At 54.4% G+C, this 25,159-nt stretch overlaps 9 protein-coding genes across 9 annotated transcripts; 2 read left to right on the top strand and 7 right to left on the bottom strand.

Annotated features, from left to right (window-relative positions):
• Positions 1-1,360: 1,360 nt before the first annotated feature.
• Positions 1,361-2,055, bottom strand: B0H18DRAFT_1117363 (uncharacterized protein; the record flags this gene model as incomplete). The annotated part of the gene is made up of 2 exons (XM_048033567.1): positions 1,361-1,573; positions 2,014-2,055. 2 exons carry the CDS (start codon positions 2,053-2,055, stop codon positions 1,361-1,363), a joined length of 255 nt encoding a protein of 84 aa, XP_047895661.1.
• A 5,450-nt stretch (positions 2,056-7,505) lies between these two features.
• On the top strand, positions 7,506-9,153 carry B0H18DRAFT_996481 (uncharacterized protein). Its single transcript, XM_048045422.1, has 3 exons — positions 7,506-8,201; positions 8,254-8,572; positions 8,635-9,153. Exons 1-3 carry the CDS (start codon positions 7,654-7,656, stop codon positions 9,034-9,036), a joined length of 1,269 nt encoding a protein of 422 aa, XP_047895660.1. The 5' UTR covers positions 7,506-7,653; the 3' UTR covers positions 9,037-9,153.
• B0H18DRAFT_996480 (exonuclease V) lies at positions 9,154-11,736 on the bottom strand. Its single transcript, XM_048045421.1, has 8 exons — positions 11,447-11,736; positions 11,269-11,387; positions 11,060-11,210; positions 10,928-11,013; positions 10,822-10,873; positions 10,718-10,771; positions 9,423-10,666; positions 9,154-9,364 (listed from the first exon to the last, which is right to left on the bottom strand). Exons 1-8 carry the CDS (start codon positions 11,708-11,710, stop codon positions 9,286-9,288), a joined length of 2,049 nt encoding a protein of 682 aa, XP_047895659.1. The 5' UTR covers positions 11,711-11,736; the 3' UTR covers positions 9,154-9,285.
• Positions 11,737-11,962: 226 nt separating this feature from the next.
• B0H18DRAFT_931077 (NAD(P)-binding protein) lies at positions 11,963-13,815 on the bottom strand. Its single transcript, XM_048041722.1, has 8 exons — positions 13,624-13,815; positions 13,487-13,556; positions 13,318-13,426; positions 13,107-13,253; positions 12,861-13,054; positions 12,639-12,804; positions 12,516-12,580; positions 11,963-12,454 (listed from the first exon to the last, which is right to left on the bottom strand). The coding sequence occupies exons 1-8, from the start codon at positions 13,795-13,797 to the stop codon at positions 12,264-12,266; spliced, it is 1,116 nt and encodes a 371-aa protein (XP_047895658.1). The 5' UTR covers positions 13,798-13,815; the 3' UTR covers positions 11,963-12,263.
• Positions 13,816-14,731: 916 nt separating this feature from the next.
• B0H18DRAFT_953510 (cytochrome P450) lies at positions 14,732-16,882 on the bottom strand (the record flags this gene model as incomplete). The annotated part of the gene is made up of 12 exons (XM_048042193.1): positions 14,732-15,039; positions 15,096-15,224; positions 15,286-15,352; positions 15,403-15,515; positions 15,566-15,602; positions 15,656-15,839; positions 15,898-16,070; positions 16,121-16,235; positions 16,289-16,375; positions 16,426-16,573; positions 16,631-16,751; positions 16,808-16,882. The coding sequence occupies 12 exons, from the start codon at positions 16,880-16,882 to the stop codon at positions 14,732-14,734; spliced, it is 1,557 nt and encodes a 518-aa protein (XP_047895657.1).
• Positions 16,883-17,821: 939 nt separating this feature from the next.
• Positions 17,822-19,057, bottom strand: B0H18DRAFT_1149216 (uncharacterized protein; the record flags this gene model as incomplete). The annotated part of the gene is made up of 5 exons (XM_048035713.1): positions 18,611-19,057; positions 18,534-18,580; positions 18,221-18,420; positions 17,949-18,140; positions 17,822-17,871 (listed from the first exon to the last, which is right to left on the bottom strand). Exons 1-5 carry the CDS (start codon positions 18,833-18,835, stop codon positions 17,822-17,824), a joined length of 714 nt encoding a protein of 237 aa, XP_047895656.1. The 5' UTR covers positions 18,836-19,057.
• Positions 19,058-19,935: 878 nt separating this feature from the next.
• On the top strand, positions 19,936-21,360 carry B0H18DRAFT_1117357 (NAD(P)-binding protein; the record flags this gene model as incomplete). The annotated part of the gene is made up of 9 exons (XM_048033566.1): positions 19,936-19,972; positions 20,037-20,071; positions 20,133-20,299; positions 20,347-20,382; positions 20,442-20,760; positions 20,833-20,908; positions 20,967-21,022; positions 21,095-21,187; positions 21,244-21,360. The coding sequence occupies 9 exons, from the start codon at positions 19,936-19,938 to the stop codon at positions 21,358-21,360; spliced, it is 936 nt and encodes a 311-aa protein (XP_047895655.1).
• A 260-nt stretch (positions 21,361-21,620) lies between these two features.
• On the bottom strand, positions 21,621-23,878 carry B0H18DRAFT_996459 (FAD-binding domain-containing protein). Its single transcript, XM_048045420.1, has 10 exons — positions 23,598-23,878; positions 23,442-23,545; positions 23,346-23,381; positions 23,064-23,292; positions 22,880-23,010; positions 22,757-22,825; positions 22,577-22,705; positions 22,374-22,525; positions 22,248-22,320; positions 21,621-22,186 (listed from the first exon to the last, which is right to left on the bottom strand). The coding sequence occupies exons 1-10, from the start codon at positions 23,743-23,745 to the stop codon at positions 21,791-21,793; spliced, it is 1,467 nt and encodes a 488-aa protein (XP_047895654.1). The 5' UTR covers positions 23,746-23,878; the 3' UTR covers positions 21,621-21,790.
• Positions 23,879-24,360: 482 nt separating this feature from the next.
• Positions 24,361-25,002, bottom strand: B0H18DRAFT_175799 (uncharacterized protein). The gene is made up of 3 exons (XM_048036979.1): positions 24,898-25,002; positions 24,450-24,845; positions 24,361-24,395 (listed from the first exon to the last, which is right to left on the bottom strand). Coding segments are annotated over exons 1-2 (327 nt in total). The 5' UTR covers positions 24,900-25,002; the 3' UTR covers positions 24,361-24,395; positions 24,450-24,520.
• Positions 25,003-25,159: the final 157 nt, after the last annotated feature.

Raw genomic sequence — 25,159 nt, 5'->3', positions numbered from 1 at the left:
CACCACCATGTACCTTCGATTCTGATTCCTGGATACCGGATGTGCACTAATAGTTGTGGTCTTAGACGTGCGAACATCACTCTCTCCGCACACCATGCAGCCCTTTTCACCCGAAGCCTATCCTGTAGCCGACGTGCCGTCTCGCGGAATGTCATGGGAGTAGCCTACGCCGGCCGACGCGTCGGCTTGTACGATGAGGATGGGGCAGCCGACGTAGACATAACGTACTTACCTGGGTGCAATGTAATCGGGATTCGTGATCCCAATTGAATTGATAGTGATTCGACCGGCTGGGCTCTGTTTGTGAGTTCGAAGCATTGGCTGGCTCAATCAAGGCGTCGGCTCACTGAGAATGCATCCGCCTTGCTCGTGTGCCACTGTCCTGCCCTCGCGCCGTCTTGTCTGCCCGCCGTCCTGTTCGTCTAACGTTCTGTTGACATACCGTCTTGGCGGCCCAATTCCTTCTCGTGTGCCGTCTTACTCGCGCGCTACGGTCCTGCTCGTGCACACCGTCTTGCCTGCGCGCCGTCTTGACTCGGCGCACATTCCTGCTCACACCGTGCTGCTCGCATACCCGGGCCGTCTTAGCTGCGCGCTGTACTCGTTACACACCATGCTGCTCGCGCGAACCGTCCTACTCGTGACCACCACCAGCAGTGCTACTAGCCCGAGCCCGGGTCTACCTTCAGGCGTCCGACCTTCCTCTGGACGCTTCAAGTTTGAACTCGCTGTGGCGGGTACAGACGTACAGGTATGTGCAGGTTCCTGCGCGGGTCATGGAAGCAAATCGCTCACTGTGAGTCCATAGATGGCGAGTCTCTGGACGAGTAACTCGTGGCTGCAGGTGAGTGGGACGGTGGGTGAGCGAGCGAACGAGAGGGCAGGCGTATGAGTGAGAGGTTGGGCGAGCGAGCGAGAGGACGGGAAAGCGGCCGAGAAGGTAAGTGGAAGAGCAGGCGGGCGCACGGGCAAGCGAGCGAGTGAAAGGGCCGGTGAGTGCGTCTGAGGATGGCATGCAGGCGAGAGGGTGGAAGGGCGAGCGAGCGAGAGGGTGGGCAGAAAAGAGAGGGTGAGCATTTGAGTTGCTTTCTCGTGTCCCGTCTTGCTCATGTATCGCCGTCTTGCTCGCGAGCACCGTCTTGCACATCCACCGTCTTGTTTACGCGCCGTCCTGGTTGCCCGCCCTCTTGCTTGCGCACTACCTTGGTCGTGCACCGTCCTGGTTGCACGCTGTCTCACTTGTGAGTCGCGTGCCATCTTACTCGCACACACTATCCGCTCAAGTGACCTTGCCGCCGTCGCCGTCCGAGTCAGGGCTCCCACCGCTCAGCAACATCCTTCCATCACCGCCCGCCTCGAATCACGACACCACGACGCCGAACGCCTTCTCTGTGATCACCCGTGACTGCTCTGCACGTTTCTCCAATCCGGGCGGGCTGAGCTCGTCCGACTTGCACCCGAGCGGCGTCTCGCGCGTCTCGAGGAAGTATTCCGCACTTTGCAGGCTCAGCGCCGTCGCTATGGCATGCAGCATCAGCAGCTTGAACTTCCGGTGCAGCTTGGTGGTGAACGCCTACACGAAGCTGGCCTGGAGCGCACGCGTGTCAGTGGGGAGGAGCGCGAGCGTGACACGGTAAGTCTCGTCGAGGTACCGCACGATCCTGGTGCGCCCCCGTCTTGCCCACTGGTCGTCTTGCTCACTGACCGTCTTGCGTGCCAATCGTAGAGTCGGCGCCTACCTCGAGACGGACAGCTGACTTGCAAGCCGGTCATCTATGAGTGCAATGCTGCAATAGTGCAGACACGCTGTGGGCTTTGTAGTCTCTGCGCGGAAGACTGACATTGGTGTAAATAGCAAGCTTTGGGATGGGTTCGACATGAGGATCACTGTCGAATGGCTGGTATGACGTGCATAACCAGGCTGGTCGAATTTGCAACGACCGTGCGTAGTGACTGTGTGATGGGATGTAGCCATTGGGTTGTACGGTTCAACCTCTGTGGTTGCTGCATTACCTTCTCTAGAGGGTTGTCACGCACGATCCTGGCCTGCCTCATACTCGCCTTGTATTTTCATTCCTCTACCTTCAAACCGTCTTGCCCACTGATCGTCTTGCTTGCCAACCGTCTTGCCTGCTGACCTTGCTCACTAAGTGTCTTGCACGCTTGCTGTCCTGCTCTCGTGCCATCTCACTGCCTTCTGTCTCACCTGTGAGGTGTCCTAATTGTGTACTGTCTTACATGCCCATTACTTGAAGTAGGCTGGTTTGTTGGAATAGTTGTAGGCAATTTTGGACGAGAGGGAGCATGAGTGAGGCGACTACCTCACAGGTGTCATATATTGCAATGAGGTATGTGCAATCCACCAGCCTTGCTTGCATACTAGAATGGGTACTGAGAATCAAGATTTGAGATCATTGTCTGTCACTGTACATATATGATGGTTCACTCTGAGCAACGAGACTTATTGTCATTTGATCCAACATTCACGCACATTCTTCATAACTGTACTGCACTGGTAGTGAATATACACTTCAGAATACTGTGATCATATGTCCAGTACAACCTCTATTAGTATCCAATGACATAGAAGTACAATGATATGGACAACCAGAGGATATGTACATGAAGTTGGTGTTAGTAGTAGGAGCACGCTCACTAAATGCGCAAACACTCTCCAGTGATTTGCCCTCGGGCATTGCCTCGGCCATATCCCCGAGCCACCGGGGATGATGTTCTTTTCATTATAACTTCACCCCCGTGCCACCATATGCTATGAAACTTTGTACCAAGCATAACTATATATAGTACATGGCCTATATAAATTTGTATGAGAATTGAACCGTGGGATGTGTTTGTCTAAGACGTGCTCTGCATGTATAACCTTCTTGGCTATTTCAAGCTTCAACATTGCCAGATTGTGTCGGAGTATTGTTAGCAGCAACATAAACCATGGACACAGCGTTAATAAAACTTCTGTATGCACTCAATTGTGACAATTGTCTTGCAGAAGCTGCGAACTAATCTATATGCCTCCCAGTATCTCCAAACAACATATCATTTTTGAGACCTATCCTGAGATCCTAATTCTGTAAAAGCTGAGATTACACAATGCCAAAGTACTCTTTACATATAGGACAATGAGTTCAGTGGTCTACGTGAGTGGTTGGCCTAACAAGGCCTAATGTACATGTAGCTCTGTAAACACATATAGAACATATAGGACATGTTTGAACTCAGAGTAGTACTACATCCATGCCATTGAATCTGAAAGCAATGAATGTAAAAGAAAGAGCATACATCAATACACATACTCACTGAGACCATAAGCTCTGAACAACATGCAAACCTTCCGTCTTGAACACACCGCCTTGAACACACCACCTTGAACACACCGCCTTGAACACACACCACCTTGAACACTCCGTCTTGGGCACTCCATCCTGAACACTCCGTCTTGAACACTCCGTCTTGAACACTCCGTCTTGAACACTCCGTCTTGAACACTCCATCTTGAACACTCGGCCTTGAACACTCTGCTGTGAGCACTTTGCCTTGACAAGTGTGTCTCAAAAAGGCAACATCCATTCCGCCTTGAGAATGCTCCGTCTTGAGAACACAATATTATCCGCCTTGACAAGAGCTCAGACTGGTATACACTCTACTTTGAACTAGCCCGTCTTGGCTAATAGGCAATGCCAACCAACATGCACAACCAGTTAGCGGATTGGCTTTGGTGAGTCAAGAAGGTCCAAGAAGGTCCGCTGAGTCAAGACGGACATCGGCTGGGAAAATCCCCTCAGCCAATGCTCAGCTCATGCATTGTATTGGGTGAGTCAAAATGGTCGGCTGGGTCAAGACGAGAATCGGTTGGAAACAGTGGCCCAGCCGATGGTCGGTTCATGGATTGGCTTGAGTGAGTCAAGAAGGTCCAAGAAGGTCGGCTGAGTCAAGATGGACATTGGCTGGGAAAATCCCCTCAGCCGACGCTCGGCTCACGCATTGTATTGGGTGAGTTGAAATGGTCGGCTGGGTCAAGACGAGAATCGGTTGGGAACAGTAGCCCAGCCGATGGTCGGTCAGGGGATTGGCTTGGGTAAGTCAAGAAGGTTCTAAGAAGGTCGGCTGAGTCAAGACGGACATCGGCTGGGAAAATCCCCTCAGCCGACGCTCGGCTCATGCATTGTATTGGGTGAGTCAAAATGGTCGGCTGGGTCAAGACGAGAATCGGTTTGGAACAGTAGCCCAGCCAATTGTCGGTCAGTGGATTGGCTTGGGTAAGTCAAGAAGGTTCTAAGAAGGTCGGCTGAGTCAAGACGGACACCGGCTGGGAAAATCCCCTCAGCCGACGCTCGGCTCATGCATTGTATTGGGTGAGTCAAAATGGTCGGCTGGGTCAAGACGAGAATCGGTTTGGAACAGTAGCCCAGCCGATGGTCGGTCAGTGGATTGGCTTGGGTAAGTCAAGAAGGTTCTAAGAAGGTCGGCTGGGTCAAGGCGAGAATTGGTTGGGAACAGTGGCCCAGCCGATGGTCGGGCAGTGGAATGTCTTGGGTGAGCCAAGAAGGTCACAACTGCACTAACATTGGTGTTATCATGCCATTCAATTTTATTGTAGTACCAGTCAGTATGAACTACAATATCTACTAAACACCGCCTTGCAAGGCCATCTTGCCCGTCTTGACTGCCTCCGCCTTGGCCTCGGCCGACCCCATCCTCTTTGGTGAGACAATTTTGGTCGGCCAACGTCGGCCCACCCCATCATGTTTCGTGAGACGACATGTCGGCTGTCCGATACCCTTCGGTGAGACGGCTGAATGGGCTCCTCTCCGGACATTGTCCTTCGACTCTGTTGTCGTCGCTTCACAATGGCGATTCCAAGACGGTCTGAGGGTCATCGAAGTAAACCAGCACCACGCCCTGCACCAAGTTCTGGCTCACATGCTGTCTCGCCGACAGGACGCACAAGGTCTGTCAATGACTTGAAGAGCACGACCACTAGGAAAGCTGATCAGGTTACAGGTCCCCCCACTCTCCTCGCTCATTGTCTCCTCTGTCCCCCTTATCTCCCCTCAGTTCTCCCGTCGACTTTTCGCGCTCACTGTCCCCATTAACCCCTATCAACTCCCCGCGCTCGCTGTCACCATTAGTGTCATGCACTCCAAATGAGAAGCAAGATCCGCGAGAGCAGTCTCGCGCCAACATAAGCGGCACCATCAAATCCAAAATCTTGACTACCGGTACACAGACCGAAAAGGCGAAGATGAAAGGCGTTGGTACAGCAAAGTAAGAGGCTGCTACATGGTCTTCCGACTCAACTGAAGTTTACAATTGCCGTGCAGAGGGGCCCGAAGGCATTCTCACGCACAATTCGCCTTGCAAATGGACGCCGAGACAGGTGTGGTGCTCAACACCATCGACGCACGGAGAGCCACGCCCACACCAACTGATGCACGGAGAGTCACGCCCACACCAACTGACGCACGGAGTCCACGTCGCCAGTCAGTACCTCTGGCTGTTGCTGTTGCGGGAACCCTCGAGGAATCGCCAGTCGCGCGTGAGATGGTAGCCGAACCAGCGGGCTCTGCGAACGGCAGTGCTGAACCCAAAATTATGCAAGTACGATCTCAACCTTTGCTCCCACTCCAGACAGCGCATTTGCCGGTTTCCCAAGCACCGTTGACGCAATCCGGTTCATCGCCGAGTACGTCTATAGGTGTAGCATCTCAGCGCTCCCTCGAGCCACCCCGGTTCATACGCAAACCATCTGCGTCGCCCCGTTTCCCGACCCCATTGCTCGACAGCAGGCTGTCACCAGAAACACCTCTGAAACTCCATTCACAACATAGGGCACTCGAATTCACTCTTTCGCGGCGTGCGCTGCCAGTCAAACACGGTCTGCTCGTAGACAGGGCGACCAGTACAGCCCCGCACGTTGAGACCCTAGTAAGATTCGGACAGCCCCTGCCTCATTCGTCTCCCAATTCACTGGCAGTTGGACTTGGAGGTCGGCCAATGCAGCAGTCTCGACTTGTGTCCAATGATAGCCAAGTGTCTCGGACAAAGAGGAAACGTGAATCTGGCGAGGACGAATGCACAGATGAGCAGTGAGTCATTTACACGTCTTGCGCCCGAAAACGGATGCGACGGAACTAATGACCTCTGTTCAGGCGACGTTCTTGGAAGCCAGAGCTCAAGCGCACCAAACTCGCGCCAGACGTCTCGAGGACATCAACACAGGCCTCAAATGTTGCTGTGACCTCCCCCCATTCCAATGCTGGCGCACTCACTCAGGCATGCGGTACAAATTCTCAGATCCGAGTCAGCACCTCTGGCCCCAGTCGCAAGCCGGAGGTCGAACTACCCTCGCCTTTGGCCGGCCACGGCAGCCACTGGGACGCTTCACGAGTCCGGAAAGCAGTCTCTCTGAAGGACACCGAGCATCCTCAGACCTACAACAATCTTCGAACGGCTACGCCCCCTTCCGGAACTACGCCCAGCACGAGCGCTGTCCGGCAGACCTTGGTGTCGACCAACTTTTCTGTGGACGGAGAGACGTCTTGCGATGTTGCCTCGTCCCGCAAGCGGCCAGTGCCATCGCCGTCACCTTTTGATACGAACCAACGGGGTTCTTCTAAAGGGCACGAGCCCAGCGGCCTGACATTGTCTGAGTCGGCTCCGGTGAAAGAGGCAACCCCGACTCTCATCGCAGGAGGGAATGTAGCTGGCCTCGCAGGCCCACATCATGGAAGTGTCGGCAATAGCCATTCCACCCAGACTATCCTGCCAAATCCACTGCCCGCTGCTCCTGCAGGGATCGATCCTGATGTCGCACAATACGTCAAGTCGCTGGGCTTGTCGCCGGAGGTCTATGCGAGCAAGCTAGAGCTCGTCGGTCTAAGCAACGGGATCATTCTGAATGCTACGAAGAACTTCGTCCCCGATAGCCGCAAGGATAAACTTGAGGAGGATCTCCAGAAGTTGGCGGGGTTGACCGTGGCCGAGTCTATGATTCTCATCTCAGGATTGAGGCGACCGGCGAATGGGTGAGAAATGATCCATTGGACTTCGTACGCACAGTTGAGTCAAACGGTAGGTTGCATCTACGTTCAACTATACTTGCCATCCTGGTAACCTAGTAGTACTTAGATCTAGATTTCGCGCACGGTAGTGGGACCGACCCTCGCGTTGCATTGTGCAACGTCGATGCGGAGAAGGATACAGTATGGTTGCAGTATGACCCAGTAACTTACTAATAGTAGTAGTCAGTCAATGAACGTCGGAGCTCGAGCGGATCGGAGATCGTCAGACCCAGTATGGATATCGAGACGTTGCCAGCTCGAACTTGAATCATCCTGGCCCACAACTGCCATCTGGCTGCCCTTGTTACTATCTCAGGCTCCTTCTTTGGAGCTCCAGTGCTTGTTTCTGAAGTTACAAGTTGCAACTGGAATTCAAACGAACGGTGTTCGAGAGACCCGGAGCCTCTTTGGTGAAGGCTCCTCAGTCAGACTCAGTGCGGTGACACAGGACGTACACTTTCTCTTTGGCGAGTCACAAAAGACTGGGTGAGTTGTTACTCGGTTTCAAGAGCTAGCATATGTCCAACATACAGTAAATGCCATAGTAGTGGACGACAAGTTACGATCCATCTCAATGACTGGTCGCCGGCGGACGAGATCCATGGGATTGGGAAAACCTGACGCTCCCGACCAAGCTCCCGACCACGTTGGACCTGTACGTTTGCGCTTGGGTCGCATTGGTGCAAAGCTGGACACAACTGCCGTAGGAGAGGCCGGAGCGCCGCCTAAAGCTCTGGACTATGCCGGACCCGGACGTCCGCGCCTTGAGCCAATTCTTAAACCTGCACCACCCATCACGGGTCTGCGTGAATATATCGATTGGTCCGGCCCTGGGCGTCCCCGCCTCCCTCCCATTGGCATGCCAGATGTGGACCTAACAGCTGTCCGGCAGGTCAAAAAGTTGCCCGAACCTCGTGACTTTAGTGGACCCTCACGTCCCCTCCTTCCGCCCATTCTTGGGCCGTCGTCGCCTCAACCGCAGCTGGAACCTCTCGAGGAGCCTCTGCTGCCCTTCTCAGACCGTCCTGTCTCTCAACCAGTCAACTCAGAGCCTCCCATTCCCGGTGGAGTGCACCGCACCTCTTCAAAGAGGAAGAACGTTGGACACACTGTCCCCAATGGGTATGTCTCCCCCGTATTTCTGACGCGGTATCTGACCTTGATCGTTACACAGAGAGTACCCTGTGCAGCCGAGTCTGAAGCGCCTCAAATCGGAATCTGATGGCGCTGTTGCGCCAATACAAAATTTGTCGCGACACTCCAAAGATGCGATGTCTCGCTCTGTTGCTGGACCGCCAATCACCTCATCTGAAGTGCTGCCGCAGACTGCGTCTACGTCGAAATCCATCCTAGAGACTATGTCCTCTTCACCTTCGTCTCCCCAAGACGTTCGAGCGCCGGGTATAACGTCCAATCCCTCAACCTCTCAACCAACTCAAGAACAACGCCCAAGTGGTGCCAACACGGTGATCACCCCGAGGCCGTCTACTACAGTGAGTGCAGGCATTGTTAAAACGTTAAGAGTGGAGCATCAAGTCATAACGTGGATGGACAGGTCTCTGGTAATGTCGGCCCGGGTATGGGCACATCCGCGCCGCCCTCGCAATCAGAGCAGCCGGAGGACCTTGTCGCCGACGCCGCCGTCCGGTCGTCATCACGCGCGCCTACTGGCGAGTCTTCGGTTCAAGTGGCCCCTTCAGACTCACTGCCTGCTACCCATCAAATTATAGACCCTGACGTCAGGCGGTACCTCGAATCTCTGAGGCTGTCGCCAGAGGTGTATGCCAGCAAGCTAGAGCGCATCGGGTTGAAGAATGGGGCCATGATCGACGCTACGCGAGACTTCATCTCGGAGAGTCGCAAAGACAAGTTGGAAGAGGACCTTCAAAAGCTCGCAGGTTTGACCGTTATTGAGTCCATGGTACTGATTTCAGGGTTGAGGCGGCCCAATCCTTGATGAACCTGTTTTTCAATCGGGGCTGTTACTGTCCTACGATGTGTTCACTTAGACATTCATACACGATGTACAATGAACGATACCTCAATGGTGACAATATTGTGGTGGCAACTACATACATCTTGCAACGATAGCAGAACAACAACACGAGGTACATCCGAACGTCCATACATATCCATAATCCCTTCGAAATCCAACTAGTGAGACACCATACCAACTTCCGTCCGCTACTGCCCACGGTAGACACGCTCATGCATCCAAGACGCTCTGTCGAGTCTCCATCGCCTTCTTAGCTCGCCACTCGCAGCCCTCCACGTACTCGCAGTTCCTATCAGCATTCACGCACGGTCAGACACGCGTACAGCATAAAGCGGCATAATACTCACAAACATCGCCGGGTCAGCTCAATGTCAACGCCTTTTGGCGGTCGCTGCCCGAGCCACCACTGCAGAACGCTATCGAGGTAGTCGTCCAGCAGCTTGTCGTCGACCATGAACTCTTTCGACCCAAGTATGCGCGCCTCCACGTCCAGCTCGGCAGCGGATATCTGCATTTCCTCGCCATCGGAGTCGTTACCCTGCAGCTCTACTGTAGTGTCTCGCGCATCGGAAGACTTGTCGTCGTCTTGAGCAACTGTTGTCTCTCTGCGCAACGTATCCTCCTTCCCGCCAAGGTCTTCCGCACTCGGGGTCAGCGTGTCCGGTACTGCGCCCACAACCTCGGCGACAGCGTCCTCCTGCCCGTTGTCAAGAGCAGTTTCCTTGATGCTCTCCGTGATGGCCTGCGCGAGCTGGTCGTCGCCGCCAGCCCATACGCGCGGCGCTTCGTTCAGGCTTGCCTCAATCGCACGAGCCAGATCTACCGCCTCCTGATCGGGAATTATCCTCGCCCTCTGCGCATGAGAGGGCTGCAGGCGATACACGACGGTGAGCGTCCGGTCGACGCCGGATACTTGCAACGCAGAGACGGCGTGGTGCCACGCCGCGGTGAGGTCGTCCAGACATTTGATGGTCTGGAGACCCGCGTCGTGCATGAAGGTGGCGGAGAATGTCCGTTTGGGGTCGAGGCTGAGCCTTTTCCATATTGCGGGGAAGTCGATGGGTGGCGGGGAGGAGTCGGTGGGTGGTTGGGAGGTCTTCCTGGATTTCGTTGGCGAGGGTGGGCGGAGGAGGCTGTTTAACAAGCGGTGGTAGAGCATGAGCTGTAGGCGAGCGGAAAGTGTGTCTTCGTCAGGCGGGAGGCTCGGTGTGCGACGCGTCTTCGTGTCTGAGATGTGTATAATATACGACGAAGGGGGCGCAACGATGAACTGGCCATCGTCTCCCACGTCGAGATGAGCCTGCTGGTCCGTATGTCGCGTAGAGACCTCCGCATCAGCCGGTGAGCGCACGGCAAAGACAGACTCAATGTCATCCCGCTCTGGTACCTGCACTGCTGCGTGGAAGTACGACGTTAATTGAGGCTGCGTGACCTCAGGCGTTCGACGTGACTTCTTGCTGCTGCCCTTCGTTGGGGTAGAAGGGGAAGCACGCTTATTTGCGCCCTTTCCGCTTCCAGGAGGGCGGCCTTTGCGGCGCTTCTGCTCTGGAGGTGGTGTTGATGGCGGTGCGGTTTTGCGGACCAGCTCATCCTGAGGAATGTGTTCGGTGGATGGTCAAGAACATACTGACGAAAGACTCACGATGATCCCGACGACGATTTGGTCGTGTACGATGCCGAATACGGGCATTTCGCGCTGCGGGGGCGTTAAGCTATGACAAGCCACGAAAGAAGCGTGATAGCTACAGAGAGGCCAGATTCCATGAGCGAGTCGAGGCATGCTAGCATGTTCACGAGGCTGTCGCGTGGTGTGAGGAGATCGTGCTCGACATGTACACATTGATCAACATACCGTAATCCCCAGCGTTCCTCCTGGGTCGTGATCTCAATCTGTACTTCTTCCGGGCGCACTTCACGCTCCAAAACTTTATGGACCGACTGAGGGATGTAAATTTCTGCTGATGTCCCACGAGAAGACACAAACCTGCCCACGAGTAATGACACGATGGTTCTGTTGTGCGACACCCTTGTCTACACTGATAGTCTTGCCTTCGTCCGTCACGAATGATTCCGGCCTCTGCTCAGGTTTCAAGTGTCGCTTCTGCCGGAGGCCATAGTCAAACTGCACTTCGCACCTGTAGGCAGATGGCAGAATGAGGCATGGATCCCTGGATGTCACTTCGGGATGCATACCAAGCGGGACCCACTAAATCGGACACAGAGAAGTGCTTATTCCAACTTCGAAACCGTCGGAAGGGGCTGCGGGTATCGCGCACTGGCGGGCGATATGGCGGAACGTCCCTCGTCGATGCCTTCACATATGCAGAGAAGTCAGCAGGCTCCGCCTCCAGCTTGATTTCAATCACAGGACCTCCTGGTTTGTTGCCGTCATGGTTGTTATTCGGCGCATATGGGGCGTTTGGAATAGAGGCGGCATTGTTACCGAGTGTAGCGTCGATCTGCGCGAGGTCTTCCGTCGTAAACTCTGAGAAGTCGTATGCGTCGAACTCGTCGTCAGAAGTCTCAGGTGCTGTAGACTGTGAAGCAGGTTCCGAGACCGCGGCGTGCGGTGGGTCGGCGCGAGGACTTTGGGACAAGCAGACACCTTCGAGATCCACCGGCGAGTAATATGCATCGTATTCGTCTTCTATTTCTGACATTCTGAACGCGGTGTGAGTGCAGGACAGTCGCAAGAAGGAGGAGGACGACTAACCACAGCCCCTGAGAGTCGCAAACAAAAACGATCTCCAACATTGAAACCGACGCGACGCGTGCTGTCGCGATCACGTGCCGTCGACTGATATCCCAGACACCGTGTTAAGCTGAACCGATTCAACCGAATGTGCTGACTAAATGGAATCCCCCCCTCCCTCCACCTCCTCCAGCTGCTCTTCACAGCATCGAATCACCCTCTGAGCAGGCTTTTTGGGTCGAGTGAAGTTGAAGCCGTTCTTATTACCGTCGTTCACAATTCAAGACCCGCAGGAGCCGACACCATGTGGCAGTCAGTCACCGCGGTGTCGCTCAACATGGTCGAGTTGTGAGCGACTTTCTGATGAAGGATGGTCACTGCCTGCTAACCACTACGCAACTTTCGGTGTATTTCAAAGCGTCTACGTATGCGCGAGACCAATGGCCGTGGTCTAGCATCCAAGACCGCCCGATAGCAAGTATGACTGAACCGACCTCTATGCTGAATTGTCGCCGTGACGGATCCTCATAACCATCTTGCCAAACTTCTGCCTCTTCCTCATTAGCTCGAAGCCCTCTTCTGCTTCCTCAAGGCCGTCTAGCACCACCGATACGTGGGGTACGACACGGTGCTCCGCAATGAAGTTGGTCGCGTCGATGAGGTCTTGCCGCGATCCCATCATGACACCTTGACGAGTAAGGTGGACGTGAACAAGGATACCGATGGTGAGTAGGTACCGGAAACTTACCGCATATTTGTTGACACTTCGTATAATGAGATGCGGCATAGATCGTCTGATATGGCGGTGTGGTCCTGTAGAATACCATCAGCCAGTGCTGGTTCGACCTACTAAATTGCTGTCCACACGTACATTCCGTACAACACTACTCGGCCACCGCTCTTGAGGATAGGGCCCGTCTTCACCATGATGTCTCCCCCGACGCAGTCAATAACGGCACTCAAAAGCACTTTCTCTGCCTTCCCTTCTTCGGCGCCACTTTCTTCGAGCTTCTTGGTAAGCTGGTTGATCCAATCCTCTATTTTGTCGTTTGCGTTAGCAGTCAGAAGGCGGACATAGGTAAAGGACGCTTACCATGTTTATAGTTCACTCCGGCCTTGGCCCCAAGCCCTATGGCCCGCCGAATGTTCTCATCCGAGCCGCTCGTGACGTAGACGGTCGCCCCACGCGCAAGACAGATCTGCAGGGCAAGCACTGCTACGCCACCTCCGATCCCCGTTATGAGCACATTATCGCCCTGATTGACTTTGCCGTACACAACAGCGGATCTGTGTCGTCTTCAGTGCAACTGCGGGAAATTAAAGGGGTCAGTAAGCTCACCTCCACGCTGTCAACCCGCTGATTGGCCACGCTGCAGCGTGAACATCGTCGAGGTGTTCAGGTGTAGGGATAACTTCGCTTCTGTCGACGACTACATACTGCGTGAATGTGCCAACGTGCACTTTGGTGCCGCCTATCACAGCAAAGCTTTGCGGCAACGTACGGATGTCAGCTCCAGCACTTCTATCGTCAAGGAAATCGGAGTACGCACTTCGGCGATTCAGGGGCGTCAGGGTGCTTATCCCAGCCGCGCATGGGGAGCAGAAATACTCGTTTGTTTGCCAACTGGTCATCCGCGTCTCCGGTGGCGACCACAACACCTAGCCAATGGACGTCACCGTTTTCTCTTACTGCGAGGTCATGTCAGCTGAAGCTCGCACCTGCTCCATCCGCTCCCAAAGGACTGTCAAACTCAGTGCCAGGCCCATACATACCAAGACGCAACCATAGCTATCGGCGCCATTCAGAGGTGTATATGAACATTGGAGCTATGAACATTGGGGCATGGACCACATACATCTCTGGCGTTGAAACTTGCAGCGTTGATTTTGATGAGTACCTGTCCTTCCTGTAGCGGAGGTATCGCCTTGTCTTCAAGTACAGCGTCATGGTAGGCCGGTACAGAGCCTTCAGTCGCTCTGCGTAACATGAGGGTCTTCGATGAAGTAGGGGGCAACTCTGAGCTGGCCATCGTCGCGCGGGCGTCGTCTTCGTCGGTCAGCATCCTCACGCCTTACGTCCGCATGCCCTTATATCATTGACAGTGAATAGCCATCATATCGGCGTCTGGCGGTGGCGAACAGCGTTGCGGAAGGCAAGACTGCATCTTGCATGGCATTCTCCGGAGATCGTATTATGCGGCGACGCCACCGGCGTCGCTCTTGCGATAACGGCCACAATGGATCGCGATGTGTGACGGCCAATAGAGAAGTAGTGGCCGGTGGGCCTGTAGCGGCTGTCAAGAGAGACCCGGAACGAGTACTAAGTAAAACATCCGGGCAAAGAAGCAAGGGAAGATTTGTTCCAATTGGCGAAAGACTCCCTTAGCCAACAGACATGCAAGTCATAGATACTGCTATGCACGGGCCGCAGACGTCTGCTGCTATCCGCAGTCCTCGCGTTTCCGTCCGTAGACTGGTCCCATCCGCTATAGTTACGTATTGTCCAACGCCATGCTATCGATAACGGGGATCACGGCAGACGTGGCGAAGGTGAGCGAACGTCCGACGTCTCTCCCTGGCGCCAGGTTTACGACGTGTGCTACATACTATTGGGAAGTATCTTACCTAGCCTGAGGCGGATTTCACGCTCAAGACATCTCTTATTTCCAGGATTTTCCATGACAACATATCTAGGTTCGATTGTCAGAGTCGACGTCCGTGATTCAGTCATAAGGCGCAGTCAAGACAAAGGCCACATCTATGTACAAGGGTGCGGGAAGAGGACCTCTACTAAGTTAGGTTCAAGTTAGCTCTATCGTGCGGTGAATGTGCGGAGCCGATGAGACTAGTATAGTCAGAGGTTGATGTTGCAACAACTGAATAAGTAACCCGCTTTGCCAGCGCGCCGGAAGTGGTACACGCAACCTAGCTGGGGACAATGTCACGGACCTACAAGCGGGTGCCTCATGCCTTAACTCTCCTCGTCATCTTCACGGGAATATGGTGCACGCCGAAACCTAGACCAGCATACTTGCCCTGCATGATCCGCTCGCGCCACTGTTCCTTCGTCTCGCCTAGCTTCAGAGGCACGGTAAACTTCCAGTCCCGCAGGAGACTGGTCATGAGGGACATGGCGACGACGAGCGCGAACTTCCTGCCCAGGCACGCCCGGGGGCCGAGTCCGAAGTACGTGAAGTCCGTCTCCTGTGTCACGCCGTACCAGCGCGACGGGTCGTATCGCTCGGGGTCGGGGTAAAGGCGCGGGTCGTAGTCTGTGCGGACGCGAATGGGTTTGAGTGGCTTCGGGGCGAGAGCGCAATCGACTTACGGACGCCAACCATGTCAATCATGATGCGCATGTTAGGCGGAACGACGAGTGTCTTCTCATCGCCTCTCTCGTCAGGCACCTTCAGAACGAACGTATCGATAGTGTCTCGCGTCACGATGGCGCCGCCAGCTGGACCGAAATAAGGCGATCAGAAGGACAACTCAACCTCCCAGAGTGGAGGAACGCTTACGGAACATCCTTCCTGCTTCGTGGAAGCAAGCGAGGACCTTTTCCAACTTGGCAAAATCGTCGAATGTCTGCGAATACTCAATGAGCGATGTCAGTGACGTTTCATGCATGCACTCACCGGATCGCGCCCGTCAGGCAGAGCTTCGTGGATGGCCTTGACAGCTTTCTCCTGCTCGTCTTCGTGCAGTGCCAGAAGAGCCAGTGCTGCCGCCACCGTATGTGCAGTTGTTTCTGCGTCTCTCGTCAGACAAGTGAACATGATGGATCAGCGCGAGCCTCACCGTGCCCTGCAAACAAGAAGCTGAAGACATTGCCGATCTACGGATATCATGAATCGCTGGGCATGGCAAAGCAAGTCGAGGAATACATACAACTTCGGAGTCGTCCAACCCATTCTTGCCCTCCGCCTCGCTCGCAGAGACCAGCCGGGTCAGCAGATCGCTCCGCAGAGGCTCCATGTCTTCCGTGGTAGACGCAAGCTCCTCCTTCTTGGAGGTAACGAAGGAGCGCATGAGTGCTCCGAGCTTGCGGTAGGCGTCGTCCACGCGTCGGATGCTGAGTGACTCTGTAAGTGAAATGGAGCAGCTCGACAAAGGGAAAATGGGAGGCGTACCGTTCGATGGGGAGCTTGTACGCCCAATTGGGGGTAGCAAGGCGGATGATCACGTCCTTCATGGTCAGAATTGTTGTCAAAGCCCGCTCGAAAGGCACGCCGCTGCTGTCTCCTGAAGTGGCCCATGGGTACCGGTAGTTGAATGACGTCCTCGACAACACGCCCAGGGTGAACTGTGCCACATAGTCAGACATGGGCATATGACGGTGTGAAGGAAGCATACCTTGAGCATGGACTGCTCCAGAGACTCGATCGTAAAGGTACCCTGCTTGACCCAGTTCTCGCCTTCAACCATCTCATGATACCATCTGACAGTCTCTCGTGCGACCAGAGCATAACTGCAGTGCAGAGCTTTAGCCGACAGTGCATGTCGCTGTTACTGAGCACGCACGTATTACTAGAGAATGCGGGGCCGACTACTCTGCGATGCTTCTTGTACGCTTCATGATTCGCGGTCAGTACGCTGTCACCCCAGAGACTGCCAGGCAAGTCAGCGCGCACAACTTCAGGTGAGCAGACGAAACGTACAGGAGAGGGACCAGCGCGGAGGGTGCCTTGATGAGTCTTGGATCGCCTGCGAGAAGCTGCTTTGCCACTTCCATAGACGAGGTCCATATCACAGGCTCGCCGATGAAGGGGACGTAGGAGATGGTGCGTGTGCCGTAGTACTTGTACACTTTATATCAACAGAGTTAGCTTCATGCAACGCTCGTGTTCCGCTGGCTAGACGAACCTGACTGCCGCCACTCCCAAATCCAGTTGAGGCCGGGATGGAAGTAATTCGTAGGGATGGCGGCACCGAAAACGGAGAATTGCGAAAAGACGGTGCGGAAGCCAGGGAGATAACTGACTTTCTGTGGGTGATGTGAGCACTTGAACTGCATAGAAGGTTGGCGAGGGACAACAGCACCTTGAGGTTGAGAAAGAACTGCACAGTCTGCGTCGCTAGCAGAACCGCGAATACGAGGAGTACCGTCGCCCACATGTTTGACAGAATCTCTGGCTAGAGCGTTGCGACATCCACGAGGCCGTGGTACGAGGCTTTATATTATTGTTCCGCCGTATGGAGCGGAACACCAATAGCTTCCGTCAGGCCAGGGTTCGTAGCTCGGACACTGTTCTGTCCGAGGTGACGGCTGGCATGATGGGCTGCGATTCTCCTAGAGCTCCGCGGTGGACATCGAGATGTGCTTCCAGGGCCTGCGCAACACCGCATTCGGTTGATACATTACTGGGATGAACTCTAGTATGTGATTCGGAAAGTATGACCAGTTTCGACTTGCCTGACTTCATCACGAAGATCCCGTTATCGTGGTAAGAGGACTGCGTAACTGAAAGAAATTCCATTCCCGGTGGAAGGGTGTCTTGAGTGAAGCGAAGACCGAACCGTTCCTGGTATGTTCTCCTACGACATCCATACGTATGTAGTACGAGGCCCGTGCTGAAATGCTTCGCACGTTCCGATGGACAACGTATCTCCGGAATGACCGGTTATCCCTGTCATTGACCATCGGAACGAAGGTGGAAAGATGTACCTTGGGCACATTGGTAGACTGTCATTGTACAAAAGCAGTTGACAGGCCAGTAATTTCAGCATACATCGGGGCAAACAGGCCAACACGACGTAATTTGTTATGCACCGTTCGGCGTTTCTGGTTATTCGGGAAGGCGTCAGATCTGCTACTACCGGCGCGAAACAGCAAACGTACCACCAGATCGGAAAGGGTGTACGAGTTCGTGCCACAATTCGGCTCAACAACAGCAGCGGTACGGTAGGCCGTGCGCCATTTGAATCTGGAGATAAGGGAGAACGTGGCTCTCCCTTTGCGAATTGAGGGAAATGATGCAGTTCTAACATAGTGCCAGTGGCGTGAGCCACATGGCGGTGAACTTGCCAGCGGCGGGGTTCACGCTGCCCCGGCAATCAAGCCATAGCTGAGCCGCGCTGGCATACCTCTAGCACCGGGTGATGTCCTGCAATACTAAGTTAGATTAGTAGGAGAATTTGTGACTCGTTGCGTCGAAGCATGGCACGGATCTGAGCGGCTCACCGAGGCTGGCTGCCTGTGTGTCGCCATACTTCCGAGACGGTACCCTTGGGGCGACGTAAAGCCGTCTGTTGAAGACGCGCTTGTGGGTGCCAATCAATTCCTCTGCACCTATGGTGCGGGACACTAAGTCACCGCTACCTTGGGACAGTGGCCAAATTGGTCGAGCAGCGCCCAGGTAACCCCAGCCTAGGGCTGGCTACCGCATTTGGGCATCTAAACGCCCATTTGTAAGCAGATCGGGCATCTGAATCTCTTATGGAGACGGTGGTCACCCGCGGAAGGTGGGCGCCTAGAGGCCCAGGCCCAGCGCTGGTAACCCTTTGTGACCGGGTTGTGGGCGCTACTGAGGTGAGACTTGCCATGTTGGGTGGCTACACGTGACCTGGCCAAATTCCCATCACCCAACTTCGTCAATTTGAGTGTTGGGAAAATCCGTCTAGTAGGATTGTTCCTAATGCTAATTGGAGCAATTCTACAAGAGGGATAAGGATTCGGGCGAAATCTGGCGCCTACCGAAACGTTGTTTCAAAGTAGCGGTGACTTAGTGTCCCGCACCATACTTACATACGAAACAAAGGAACTTACCCGGATAGTATTGACAGATTAGTACGAAGTCCGAGTGACGAGCCTATCTGCACCCGAAATGATACTTCGAAACTCACGTTCGGGTAGTTCGCAGTAGAAGTGGTGGCATACTGCTGTGCTTCTTTGCGAAGCGAGCAGAGGCACATATCGGGGGCACATATCAACAAGTAGATTTCACTGAGTGCGCAGTGGCCCGTGAACGTTTTGTCAATGCCAGTGGTCGCGTCCGACGGCGCTAACTTGAAGTAGTTCAAACATGCCAGATTAGGAAATAGCATCCGCTGTGGCTGTGCCGGCGACATTGAACGTTGACCGGGGCCACCGCTACGCCCTGCAGTCGTGACTGTACCGTCACCCAACCTCTCTCATTATGCCCACTCGTTATCTGCGGTCGTTGTCTATCGTAAACCTGAAAATTGAGTTGGATGCAGTTTGGGCGCAATCATTGGTTTGTCGTCATTTCCGTATATATTCCCTCCGTAACCGCTGTCACCGTTGCTTGCCAGAGCAAGTCGAGATGCGTTATACGCTTCGGATCAGGGATCGGCGCGCGGACAACCCGAGCTGCCATACCTTGTATTGGGACCGCTCAAGCAGTACAGCTTCTTCATGTCTACCCTACTCTCAGCTGTGGGACACCATGCAATGTAAGTCTACATCCATTTGAAGCCACATTTCAATCCCAGAGCGTCGTACGTCTTTTGCATCATATTTCTCTTGTGTACGGTACATCGATCCCGGCAGCGAAAATACGCGTCACGGGCGCCGAACAAGACCCGTTCATCTTCAAGGCGCGTACTCTGTGCCCATACGCAGTACAGCTTCCAGGTTACTCAGTACTCTGGGATTTGAATATGACGTTTGCTGTCAAGCTACCTTCCTAACCACGCAAGTCCACTGCTCTGTCGCGTATAGGCTCATGTCTCCTCGGGGCTGGAGCCGAATAAGCTCAACAAATGGGTGCCTCTTTCCCACATCCCCTGGTACGATGCCATTTTTGACCGGCCTCGCACGACATGGCACTGACGAATGTGCCTCTAGTCAATGCATGGCGCGGTTTGATGCATCTCCTTTCGCAATTTATTTGTGGCAGCTCGGGACGGAAGAGCGGCCATCCGCGGGTGCAACGTGAATGGTGGACGCCTATTGAGCCTTCTTGCAACGGCGCCCACGCATGCCCCGAATGTCGCATGATGGCGCACTTTACCTCTCCGTCCGCAAGTCTTCCTCGCCTTAATTGCCCGTGGACCGTGTTGTCACCGAGACCTTTCCCTGCGCCTCCCTTGAGCCCCTCGCGCACAGTGTTCACGATATGCCTACCGGGTTATGGGCCATGATTTGGTATTCGGGATGTATGTACAGGCAGTCCTACCCTCCAGAGCCAACCTTCAGTACGGATCAGATGCCTGATCTCACAGGGCAGGTCATGATTGTAACAGGTATGCACGCTTGATCTCACACTCGCCCCAATGACATGTAGTGTCTGCGCGTCACCGTGACCAGGAGGGAACGCGGGTCTGGGCAAGGAGACCGTGAGGGTATGTACCACGCCGGCCTATCACCTTGCTTCCTGAACTTGACACGAACGCACCTGCTCAGGTTCTCCTGGAACACAACGCGAAAGTGTACATCGGGGCGAGAGATGAGAAGAAGGCGCGAGCAGCTATCGAGGAGCTAAGGGAGCAGACGGGGAATGAGGCGTTCTTCCTGGAGCTCAATCTTGCCAACCTCGCATCTGTCCGGAAAAGCGCGGAGGAGTTTCTCAGGTAAGTTGCTGCCACTAACTCAATTTATCACGCTCATTTATGGCCAGTAAGGAGAAGGAGCTACACGTCCTGTTCAACAACGCGTATGCCCCTTTCAGAGTTATGACGTCTCGGACATCAGTTCTTAGCCGCCTCTTTTCAGTGGCGTGACTTGTATGCCTCTCGACTGGGTCACTGACGACGGCTATGACATGACGTTCGGGACGAACGTGGTCGGTGAGTCCGTCTTTGATTGCCTCTGGCGCACGGCGTTCAACCTTCGCTGCAGGGCCTTTCCTCTTCACAAAGCTCCTGCTCCCCACTATCCTGGCAAGCAGAGCACCACGCACGATAAGCACCCACGCGTTATCTGGCTGTCGTCTCTTGCGGCGTATATATCACCTCTGTGTTGGGATACATTCAAGGACGGCCCCGCGCGGCGGAAAGCGGGCACGCACTCGACGTATCAGCAAAGCAAGCTGGTGAGTCAGGCCACCCTTCAGTTCTCCACGCCGCCTTCTTACGAAGGGCCTTCACTCCGATCTGTCAATTAGGCAAATGTTATTTTAGCTCGTCAGTGCGCGAAGCGCTTCGGACATCAGAGCCTCGTCTCGTTATCTGTGAACCCCGGTACGCGTAGATCCAACCGAGGAATATGGATCCGCGACTGAGCCTAATCGGGGTATAGGCACTGTGCAGACAGACATCATGAAGCATGCCACGGACAAGGACAAGAAGGTCTCGGTAAGCACACGGTCATCTCTGCTGACGGCGTAGCAGCCGCCTCCAGGTGCACGCTGATTCGATCTCTTCCAGTCGCTATTGTACAACTTTTGGCCAGTTGAGACGGGCGTGCTGACTTCACTCTGGGCCGGGACGATGCCCGAGCCCATCAAGCACAACGGCGAGGTGCGCGATTGACGTTCTCCCACTGACGAGTACGTGAGATGACCGTCAGCTTGCAGTTCGTAGTGCCGTGGGGGAGGATAAGCGATCCATGCAGGCCCGAGGCGTACGATGACAAGATCGGCAACAGGCTTTGGGACTGGCTCGAGCTGGAAGTGGAGCCATTCACGAAATAGCCTGGCCTGCCTGTGTTTGCCGCCTGTTCTGCCGTTGCGCATTGCCTTGATATAACCCGAGCTCGTAGCAGTCAGCGTATGTATACCCGTGAAAAAGGTGCTTATGGTATAGATGCAATTGAACACTGTGATTCCGGACCGCAACACCTTTCGTCCTCCTGCCGTGCCAGCGGCATGGGTGCCAATGAGTTGGACATTTCAGTTGGCGCAGGGGAGCATTCATATGAGTTACGTACCAATGGAGCGGTCGCGCCTGTAGTGCACAGTACACCCCATGGGATGCGCCGGCTTGAACCCCACGCATGCGGGACACACAAGATATGGATACGACTAGGAGGAATTAAAACGTAACAAGGGGAGCATCATTGCTGCACTGTACGGCAGTGCGATTACAGTGGTGCTCGCAATAGCGGACTACTACATATGTCCTTCAAAACTTCCACCCTCCTGCAAGACTCATAACGTCCGCCGGGTCATACACCGCCTTGATCGCCCTCAACCTCTCCAGATTCTCCCCATACATCCTCTCCATCGGGACACCGTCGATCACATTGTTCGGGTACAACGGCGCCGCCGCGACGTCCTGGCCCTCCGCGATCGCGACTCGCGTCAGGTACTCCACGCTCTGGACCATCGCCTCGTGGATGGCGGTGTCGTTCTCTGGCAATGCCCACGCGTAATAGAGGATGATCGGTAGGAGCGCGGTGGAGCGACTCGGCGGCCAGGCGGAGGGCGACCCGTGCGAGAGGTAGCTGGATAGGAAAGGCTCGGCGTCGTAACTGAGGAAGAGCCCGGGGACGGAGGGCGTGAGCTTGGCACTCCAGAACTGGCGGAGGTTCGACTGTCAACGAGATGGCCCTTCGTTGGAGAATCACGCGATGACGAACCTCGGTCTCGTTCACCACAGCATTGAGGAAGGCGGACGATAAGGTATGTAGGGATGTCGTGTGGAAGGAACCTCTGTGAGCATTGCTCGTGAATCGTGTACCATGGTCAATAAAAGCTTTTGGTACCTTAGACCCGAAGGTTCCGGGGATGCCTGGATGAGGGAGAGCAGCGAGCGTGTCGAGACGTTCTGTACCAGAGCGGGAATAGCCATGAAGTCATCGAACAGCCCTTGAGGTGGTTCTGGCGCATTGTAGAACAGTCCAAGCTGCGTGATGCTCTACACGGACGGTTATTCATCTTTGAAAACCAAGTGGTCAGACGAACACACCATCTCAATGGAAGAGTCATAGTTGAAGGTGGGCAGAAGCGCCGCCTTCGAGTCCGTCACTGTCGAATAGAACTTGAGAACAGCGGCCATCACATCCCCATCGACGCCAGTGGTAGTGATAGAACCGCCCTGAAGCACGAGTTCAGGTTTTTACTGAGGAATTAGAACAGTGGAACGCACCCAAACGGATGTTTCCGGGTGCGTCTTCAAGTAGAAAGCCGTCACGATACCGAAATTGTTGTAGCCGCCCTATGCCAGCATCATACTCCGGTACCTGTGCTCTGTATGTCGTGATTGTCCTACCTTCAATCCATAGAACAGGTCTGGGTGGTGCGTAGCATCAGCAAGGACAACTGCTCCACTCGGGAGCACCACCTCAAAGCCATCGACGGTATCGATGGTCAGGCCATACTCATTTGTCTTGTACGAATATCCTACAAGTATTCTGTTAGCAACTACGCGACGGTGTCAAGCATGATTGAGTAACCTCCACCTAGAGTGAAGCCTGCTACGCCGATTCCGCTAACGCGTCCCCCCACGACGCCGACATTGAAGGGCTGGAGACCGGCATATACGTTGTCCCAGACGTTTCCCGCGCCAATCTTGGCGATGCCCGTGTCCGCGTCATATGAAACTTCATTAAAACGGGACATTGCAATTTGAACACCGACGGTCGATGAAAACCCAGGATTACCGGTGTGACCAGCGCCTTTGACCTGTGGGATTGCTCAGCTGAGGACACAGTGTCATGGCCAAGCCCAGAGCGTACTCCAAATGGGGCCTGAGTTATACCGAGGATTGTCAGCTAGAGAAGACGGTAAGTTCAGCTGTCGTAAATGTGGACGTAACATGGTCGAGAACATACTATCTTCCCAATGTCTTCTGCCGTGCCTGGCTCGACAGTACAGGTAGAGTTCGTGGTACTTGACAGCGCCCAGTGGTGATTATCAGAGTTGTATTGGTCGGAACCTGAGGACCTGTCAATCAACAGCGCGAAAGAGGACAAGTGGACGTGACTGGCCTGGATAAAAGATACTAGACTTGGATGAGACCACCTGAGCGACCGCATTGCAAACCGCCAGATGGCTGTACCCGGTGTCGCTTCCTAGAACACCAGTGTAGCTAAAGGTCGACGTGAAGAACAGGATGGACTGGAGAATGTGTCGCATCGTACTGGGTTCGCAGGGACTCTGCGCAGACGCTCTGCCTCAGCTGAAACTATTCTCGACTCGGGGAGGTTGAGTACTTGAGTGAGCCGATTTGTACACTTTTCACCGACCTGCGCTGCGCGAGGACGTAGGGCCGGCGGTGGTACGACGACCAGGTACTCGGTGACAGGGTGCATGGTTCTGTCCACTATCTCGTCTGTCCACCAGCTGGCAGAACGTGATGGTCGGACAACCCCGACGTCGCGCGAAACCGAACAGAAGTCGTGGAACATAATACGCCTGGCCGCAGTAATATTGTGGCGCATCTGGTTCTCCTTCCTGTCTGGGACGACGCCGTCACTGTGTCGAGGAAGCCACCCTCTGAACGGAGCTCATTCGGTGCCTGCGTATCTGCGACAGCGTCAAGCGACTGCTTGTCAAGGCGAACCCTACTATCCGAAGCTGCGTCAAAGTAAATGTCAAAGGCCCATCAGGAATCATGGACAAGCAACATCGTGTCTGAGTGCCTGAGGAAAGGGACACTATCGACTCAACGAGTCCATAGTCACTCCAATTCTGGTTGCGAAGATGTTAGTACGTATTGGGCGGTACTGCCAGGGCGCTACCAGTCTGAGTAGCATGAACGGGCGACATGATGGTAGCCGGATAACCTAGAGTACGTGAGCCATGTTCCTATGTGAGACTAATACAGTGATATGACTCGCCTTTTTCTACCACGACATGCTCTCAGAAGGTGTTCTGCTAGAATGACCAGTTAAACTGAGCGCGTCGTGGATTACGAACACTCAACATGGCATGAGGCATAGACAACAGTGCCACGCTGTAAAGGCCCAGGAGCATTGAACGGGGGTACAGCGCGACAACGTCGTGTCAGAACAAGCCCGTCGGACATCATGCGCTGCCTTACCCGCAAAGTGGAGGGTTCCGAAAACGATTTCCGGCACCGCGGACAGTTGAATTGAGAGGTCATCTTATTCCGCTTCACAACCATTACTTGCCCATCCGATAGAAACGTAATCGTCGTAAACTTCTGGTGGACTCGACGATAATGCGTCCCTTTGCAGTGATGCCAGACCCCGCAACAGTACCCCGACACAGCCCTTCATAGGGATGGTGAGCGAGCTCTTCTTATTACGATATCTGTAAACTCACATGATGTCCTGGGGAATGTGTCCGCTCGAGAGACGTTGCACCAAAAGTCGAGAGGCGGCGAGGTGACTAGTTGTGGGCAGGCTAGTATCCTCTTCAACCGTGCGGTGGCTGAGTTGCAGAAGCCTCGGGCGAACACTGGTACCGCCGGAGTCTGAATGTAGGGCGAGACCGTCACGCCGAAACACAACACTGAACTCAGCGACGACGGATGGTACCAATGCACGGGAGACCGGTACCGCAGGAAGCCATGGTCAGGCGCCCA

Source organism: Fomitopsis serialis (assembly GCF_022376445.1).
Source record: "Fomitopsis serialis strain Sig1Antser10 chromosome Unknown B0H18scaffold_19, whole genome shotgun sequence".
In the NCBI taxonomy this organism is placed as follows: Eukaryota; Fungi; Basidiomycota; class Agaricomycetes; order Polyporales; family Fomitopsidaceae; genus Fomitopsis; species Fomitopsis serialis.
The sequence above is the reverse complement of the archived record's forward strand: the minus strand, read 5'-3'. Positions and strand labels throughout refer to the sequence as shown.

What these genes read in the sequence shown, in the direction of transcription:
- B0H18DRAFT_996481 (XM_048045422.1), top strand. Translation starts at nt 7,654, where the DNA reads ATGACTGGTCGCCGGCGGACGAGATCCATGGGATTGGGAAAACCTGAC. An exon ending in GGACACACTGTCCCCAATGG is followed by an intron (nt 8,202 to 8,253) that starts GTATGTCTCCCC and finishes ATCGTTACACAG; the next exon opens with AGAGTACCCTGTGCAGCCGA. An exon ending in CCCCGAGGCCGTCTACTACA is followed by an intron (nt 8,573 to 8,634) that starts GTGAGTGCAGGC and finishes GTGGATGGACAG; the next exon opens with GTCTCTGGTAATGTCGGCCC.
- B0H18DRAFT_996480 (XM_048045421.1), bottom strand. Translation starts at nt 11,710, where the DNA reads ATGCATATTACTCGCCGGTGGATCTCGAAGGTGTCTGCTTGTCCCAAA. An exon ending in TGACGGCAACAAACCAGGAG is followed by an intron (nt 11,388 to 11,446) that starts GTCCTGTGATTG and finishes GCATATGTGAAG; the next exon opens with GCATCGACGAGGGACGTTCC. An exon ending in AAATCGTCGTCGGGATCATC is followed by an intron (nt 10,667 to 10,717) that starts GTGAGTCTTTCG and finishes CACATTCCTCAG; the next exon opens with GATGAGCTGGTCCGCAAAAC.
- B0H18DRAFT_931077 (XM_048041722.1), bottom strand. Translation starts at nt 13,797, where the DNA reads ATGGCCAGCTCAGAGTTGCCCCCTACTTCATCGAAGACCCTCATGTTA. An exon ending in TTTGGGAGCGGATGGAGCAG is followed by an intron (nt 13,427 to 13,486) that starts GTGCGAGCTTCA and finishes TCCATTGGCTAG; the next exon opens with GTGTTGTGGTCGCCACCGGA. An exon ending in CGAGTAGTGTTGTACGGAAT is followed by an intron (nt 12,581 to 12,638) that starts GTACGTGTGGAC and finishes GGTATTCTACAG; the next exon opens with GACCACACCGCCATATCAGA.
- B0H18DRAFT_996459 (XM_048045420.1), bottom strand. Translation starts at nt 23,745, where the DNA reads ATGCGACACATTCTCCAGTCCATCCTGTTCTTCACGTCGACCTTTAGC. An exon ending in GTCTAGTATCTTTTATCCAG is followed by an intron (nt 23,546 to 23,597) that starts GCCAGTCACGTC and finishes ACAGGTCCTCAG; the next exon opens with GTTCCGACCAATACAACTCT. An exon ending in TAACTCAGGCCCCATTTGGA is followed by an intron (nt 23,293 to 23,345) that starts GTACGCTCTGGG and finishes GCAATCCCACAG; the next exon opens with GTCAAAGGCGCTGGTCACAC.